The 6,611-nt window shown below is 45.7% G+C and overlaps 1 protein-coding gene across 1 annotated transcript in view; it reads left to right on the top strand.

Moving 5' to 3' along the window:
- Nucleotides 1-4,045: 4,045 nt before the first annotated feature.
- Nucleotides 4,046-6,611, top strand: part of LOC116941639 (syndecan-4-like) — a 104,073-nt gene continuing 101,507 nt past the window's right edge. Inside the window, exon 1 of the mRNA XM_032952924.2 lies at nucleotides 4,046-4,325. Within this exon, the coding sequence (XP_032808815.2) occupies nucleotides 4,254-4,325 (72 nt within the window). The 5' untranslated portion in view covers nucleotides 4,046-4,253. The remainder of the gene's footprint in view (nucleotides 4,326-6,611) is intronic.

Here is a 6,611-nt window from a genome sequence, read left to right as displayed (position 1 = left end):
CCAACCGGGATTAATTCATAGGAGGCAGGGGATTCATTGTGTATGTCTGTCCACGTGGGAGGAGTGGGGCTGGGTGGAGAGGGGAGGGTAGGGAGGGGCTGGGTGGGGAGGGGCTGGGGAGGGAGGGTGGGGCTGGGTGGGGAGGGGCTGGTCACCCCGTGGTGCCCTTATAAAACTCAACGTTTAACCTATTTACGCCGGCTTGTGCCCGCCCTCACAGTCGGGCATATTTGCGGAATACACCACGCCGCCGTTGACCCTGGCCATTGACCGAGCAACCCAAAGTTCCGACCAGCTCCCTCCGCAGGAATGTGTTCTAATTGCACAGAGATTAAATGTCAGTCGTAGAGTTATATACTGCAATCATTAAAGAGACGACTGATTTAAAGAATTGGACCCATTGTTTTCATCACGAAGATCACAACGGATGATTTAGTGGCCAAGCAACCAAAAAAATTAACAGACCACACAATCGAGCAAAGATCACAACATGCACGGTTAAGTATGGTCAAATAACTCCTATGCCGTGAAGGGGGAGGCCTTCAGCGCATTGAGAAGGGGTGCTGCAAACTGCACTTTTAAATCGGCCTTCGTTTCTCGTAGAGTATTTTACGGAGTCCCCCCCCCCCCCGCCCAACCGCCCAAAATACCAAACGCACCTCTGGATGAAATTAAACCGCTAACCATGCGTCTCATGGCGATGGCGCACGTCCGTTATTAAGCACTGGAAGTTTGGTGGATCACAATTGGCGTGAATCGCACCTGCTCGCGTGCGTCGAGGTGCCATACCCTGTCTCGCCGTGAGATGGCGGTACAGTCAAGCGTGGCCGAATCTCCATCTCGACCATCCGGAATGGGATCGAGCGTTGCCCCCTCGCACGCGTGGATTTTCACTAAGTTGCTCCGGTTTCCCCCGCCCCGCAGGTTAATACTCATTAATTTTATGAACACATTTTTACTGTATGTTTTTTTTTTATAACGCACAACTTGGGCAGTTGTTAAAATGTTAGCACCGGCTGACCTGCGTGGCTGCTGTCTTCATCTCTCGCCTCTGAGTCGTCCTCTCTCTCTTCTCGAGTGAGCAAATATCGTGCGGCGCGTTTGCGAGCTGACATTTCCTCTACCGTGTCCGTCGTGCGCCGTTTCGCCTTCGTCGGACGTCCAATGCCACATCCACAGATGGCGCTGCTGCACTACGAAAGGCAGCTGTGCCTCGTCGCGGTCCACTGGGATATTTCATCGGGTCAACTTAGCAAATAGGAAACGCTTTAAAGCCCCTCCCCGTGTTCCTGGCAAACAGCAATTCCTGATTTACCGGTGTGGGCTGGGTGACTGTTGTCCTTTTTTTAGTAACCGCAGGGCACCAACCCAGCTAATTGCTACCATCATCGAGTAAAAACATCCGGCCCCTTGTGTGTGTCTGTGATTACCCGTGCACACACGAAAGCAATTACTGCCGTACAATCAGCATTCATATTCTTGGTTCTTTCGGTACAGTCGCCTAGATAGAACATTTAAATGAAATCAATTTTAAATTTAAATATAAATACAATTTTTCATAAAAATGTAAGCAAAAAAAACCCACGACGTTTCGATCGCAACACAAGCGATCTTCATCAGGCGCCTGATGAAGATCGCTTGTGCGCTTGTGTTGCGATCAAAACGTCGTGATTTTTTTTTGCTTTTATTTTAAATTTTAATTAATTTTTAATTTTATTTTTAATTCCTATCTACGTGACTTTACCGAAAGAACGTAAGAATATGAATTCCTTGCGGTCACGAAAGTTTTAAGTCAAAATTTAATCGGCGTTCGTTTTTCTTTGGGGAGTGACGTGGACCGCCGTAGCCTTAGCAAGGAAAAGGCCCTTCGACAACTCCTGTCGCCGATTGCTTACCACGGAAGACAATATTAATAATAGCAGGTCGCCAATAATTTTTGGGGTCTAATGTATAATTATCATCATCATCATTCGCCATGATAAATCCACTGCTGGATGGAGAGACCAAGCCATGTCGCCATATATTCGACCCCGCACATGCACGCACGAGCTGATTTAATCGCTCCATCTCCTGCGTTAGCGTCCACTTGGACGGGTTTCCGACCTTTGGACTGCCTTTAACCATCGGTCATTATCCAGTCCAATCACGTTTGCCTTTATTACGTTTTAATTATGCCCTTTAACAAGTGCGTATTCTCAAACATGCAGGGTGGTCCGGATGTCTTGTGATCTCAAATTAATTGACCCGTAACATTCTTTTTTTCACTTTGCATATTCATTTATGTTTTAAATAAACCTTACTTTAAAAAATATATTACATATTCTTGGTTCTTTCGGTAAAGTCACGTTGAAGGGAAACAATAAAATAATAATATATATGAAACACCGAAAGAACCAAGAATATGAATCACTGCAGTCACGAAAGCTTTAAATTAAAATATATATTACCTTTGAGAGAATTAAATTGGGGGTCATAAGACATCTGGACCACCCTGTGTTCCTCTGTGTCTCTCTCAATGTACTTTCAAAGCACGCATCTCTACATAACATTTATTTGCGCACTTTTCAAGTTTGATTCCGTTATTATTGTTAACGACCACTCACATCGACGTGACAGCGGTGATCTTACTTCACTACAGATTCAAACAAACCTGTTAAAAAAAACATCGTACGTGGGTCTGGACAGGACATATGTCTTAAAGAAACAATATTTTCGAAGTTCTGAAATAATGGCTATGACATGCAAGGGATGTAACGCGTCCGAGGAGGTTTTCGTTTGTCCGGGAGATGGAGCAATGAAATCGGCTCGCGTGCAAGTTTTACGTGGACTCAAACATCGCAGGATCGCGAGCGACAGCTGTAGCTTTGGGAGGCCTTCATCCAGCAGTGGATTGACCGTGGCAGATTACAATGACGTGACTAAGTTCGTGGTGGATATCATCATAACGTCGTCAATAACCCCTCGTATTTGCACGCGTTCGCTCAATTCAAGAAAAATCTGCCGTGCACGCGTTTGGGTCTGCAAACCACGACCGCGTTGAGTTGCGATTCCAGGCCACGGCTGTCTGGAGCGACGAGTGATCATTCGGACACCTCAACCCCGCCGCTTCACAAACCCGCACTGACTCCACGTGGTGAAGTAGAGTCAAAACCCCACTTCAAATAAACCAGCGCAAAACATGGGCTTGGTTCTTCATCCAGCGGTGGATTGACAAAGATCTGCTGCGCATCATTAATTCCACGCGTCGAAGAGTGCCCTAGACGGCCTTCGTAAAATCAATCTCGCATTTGATTTCCACTCACCCACCCACCCATTGTTCTGCGTGTTAAAGTAAGTATCGGGGTAGACACAGCGATCATTTGGAACAGTGTTACAACTTTCACCCCCGCCCGCCCGCCCGCCCCCACCACCACATATCTTCATCCTCCAACGCGAGTTATTCACATGTGGTGGTGGTGATTTCTGGAATGTAATTACGTAATGTCATAACATATATTGGCCATGTCGCGACGAAGCGAAGCGAGAGAGTGGGGAGCGTGAGAGTGTGTGTATATACATATATAACCACGTGCAAAACACCCTTTCAGTCGTAAGAACTGTTGTTGTGTTGAAGAGGCTTTAACTTGCTTTGCTGAAAATCTGAAAGAAGTGGGTGGGTGGGTGGAGGGGTTTGGTTATATGTTCGCCCTCCCGCCTCGGATAACTTTAAACCCATGTGCTACCAAAGTCCCTCCTCTGGGTGCTGTATTAAACACACACACACAAAGTAGGAGGGGGTGAGACTCGGAAAAATAAAACAAGAGCCGGCTTCTTGTGAGCGGTGTGGGGAAAGCGGGACATACATTACACACACGCACGCACACGAGAGAGAGAAGCTTGATTTGATAGCTGCGATTGTTTTTTTTAAGCAAGGAGGGTCTCTGTGTGTGTAGGGGGGGGGGTGTGCGACAAAACTGCTCCCGTATGCCGCTCCTCCTCCGCCTTAGCGCTGAGCTTAAGGCACCGCTGGCAGGGTGAGAGGCGACTTCACATCGTGCGGACAAACGATCGGACGCGACCCACAAAAACCAAATCCAAGACCCCCCCCCCACCCCGAGCACATCGTCATCCCTGTCGCTCTCTCTCTCTCTCTGCCTCTGCTGCACTCCGAGGGACGCGGCTGCCAGATACATCTCCGTAGCCGTCTGCGCAGGGTTGAGCAAGCCGGTCAACTCGCGGCGCTTTACTGCGAGGGATCGAATTAGTCGGCGATCATGGAGGAGGAGAAGAAGAAGATGATGCTTCTTCTGTTCCTGTCCTTTGTGGCGCTCGCCAAAAGTGAAATGGTAAGTTGCGGCCACGCGCTGCCTCGATAAGCACCCCGATGTTGGACGTGTGGGTCTTGTCTGTGTGTGTGTGTACTTGCGCGTCTTTGCGTTGTTTAATATTTGATTCGCCACGGCGGTCAAAAACAAGGGTCGACCAAGCCCGCGTTTGAATGTCAACAAAACTCACGTCGCTGCTCTCTCACCTGATTTACCTGCGCTCGCGATGTATTTGATGTGGCCAGATTGGACCGGGTATCGTAACTCGGCGTGTTTCTTTTGCCTCGATTAAGAAGGGACTTGTTGATGGGAGAGTTCCTGCAAAATACCGTGCTGGCAATCCAATCAGAAAACCGACGCGTTAAGTCGACCAGTATTTGTCAAACTCCGCTGATGAGATACAGAAAGCGGCAAATGACCCAGAGGTTTCCCTTCTTAAACATTCGCTGCTGGATAATAATAATATTAATAGTCGGTGGACTGCATAGCCGATGGGCTCATGGAATTAAACTGTTTCGTTTTGATGTGGAGTGGCGATAGGAAGCCTATCAGATGTCATGCTGGAGTGTATTCTTACTGTAAAACTCTTTGAACTCTACTCTACAAAATTCTCGGCCACGGAATTAATCAATTAATTAGTGACCACACGCGTTGTGCTTGGGAAGCATTTACAATTTTATTCAATGTTATTATATTGGACTATATAATACATGTCCTGTATATGGACGTATAAAGTTACGTTAAAACAATAACTGGAAACCCAAGTGCTGCGCTTTAAAGATAATGCACAAAAATAATACGCACTGCATATCCACCGTGCGTGTGCGGTTCGAGCGGTGTTGCAGTGGTTAGCGCACCGCGCTCGGAGCTGGGCTACCTGAGTTCGAATCAGGAGCACAGCCGGCGACCCTGCCCGAATTCTACCCTCTATCACCCACCATCTCCTTCACTAACCCCCACTGACCAGTATGGTGAATTATGATCAAACAATCTTCATGGCCAGCATGGCTCTGGGAGGCTTTCATCCAGCAATGGATTGATTGGCATAGGCTGTGAATTATTTCTGTAACGTAATTATGTATATACTGTATTACCCTTACTGTCGTTTTTATGTGGACTATACTCGTGTTTGCCCCTGATTGCGTATATTATATAGCAGAGGTAAGACCGTATTGTCACATTGTCTTATTACAATTTACTGTTTTGTGAAATGGGAACGTATAGCACATTATGCTGCTACAGTATGTATAGGTGGCCCAAAAGTCAGTACACAGGGTTATCATGTTATTTTAACAAATCACATGGGGTTATTTAATTTATTTTGACATTTGTTTAAATGACTGCCATTAACATTCATTCATGACTGAATTGTTTTTTTTATTTTTTGACGGATTGAAAAATATGCATTTGCCTTTTTTAGCATTGATAAAAAAACTAATTGAACTGGTCTTTAGTCAATGTTTCTACATTTCTAAATGTCATCTGAAAAGCAAGAAAAAATCGATGTGAATAATGGTAATAGAAACATTGTATGCATGAAGCACAAACAATTAAAATATTTAAATGCCAGTATTAAAATAATTGAAATAGCCCTATGTGTCCTGACTTTTGGGCCACCCTATATTATACCCACATTACTCTAAACAACACCGCGCTCTGGATTAACAGCACCCGTGGGAATCGCTACTGGATGCCCAGTATTGATGGCATCAACAGCTCGTATTCTCTCTAATGAGATCCTACAACAGCGCGGGCCCTGAACTGGCTCAGGAGGACATTTAAAATGCCATTCTATGTGCTGTGCAGAGAGAACATGGCAGGTTATCGATTTCTCGATACAACTTCAAGCTCAAAGATTTTTGTATTCTACAGTAGTGCCTCACTTTGACTACGGGGTGTTTCTGTTTAAAGGGGGTAGGGGGCGCATAACGAGGAGATGATATAGAGGGGTTGACCTATCCGATTGCTGAGATTATTAAATGCTCCGAGAGGTACGGCTGCATTTACAAAGAAAATAAAACTCATGTGTGGGCACACATAGACACTCATACATCACCTTGTTTCTAAATCATAATAATAAATATATTTATGTATTTTCAACCAGCTGCTGGATGAAGCCCCCAATTGCACATAACATATCAAACATGAGAGTTGTTTGACCATACTTCACCATCTTGGATAATGTGGGTTGGGTGAAGCGATGTGCACAGGACCAGTTCAGATGTCATTCGTCGCTGGTGTGAGTTACTGGTTGGAATTGAACTCAGATTATGAGGTTCATAGGTTCATAGTGGAGGGCACAAACCA

The sequence above is a fragment of the Petromyzon marinus genome, chromosome 12, assembly GCF_048934315.1.
Source record: "Petromyzon marinus isolate PM22_M1 ecotype Great Lakes invasive population chromosome 12, UKy_Petmar_22M1.pri1.0, whole genome shotgun sequence".
Taxonomy (NCBI): Eukaryota; Metazoa; Chordata; class Hyperoartia; order Petromyzontiformes; family Petromyzontidae; genus Petromyzon; species Petromyzon marinus.
The sequence above is the reverse complement of the archived record's forward strand: the minus strand, read 5'-3'. Positions and strand labels throughout refer to the sequence as shown.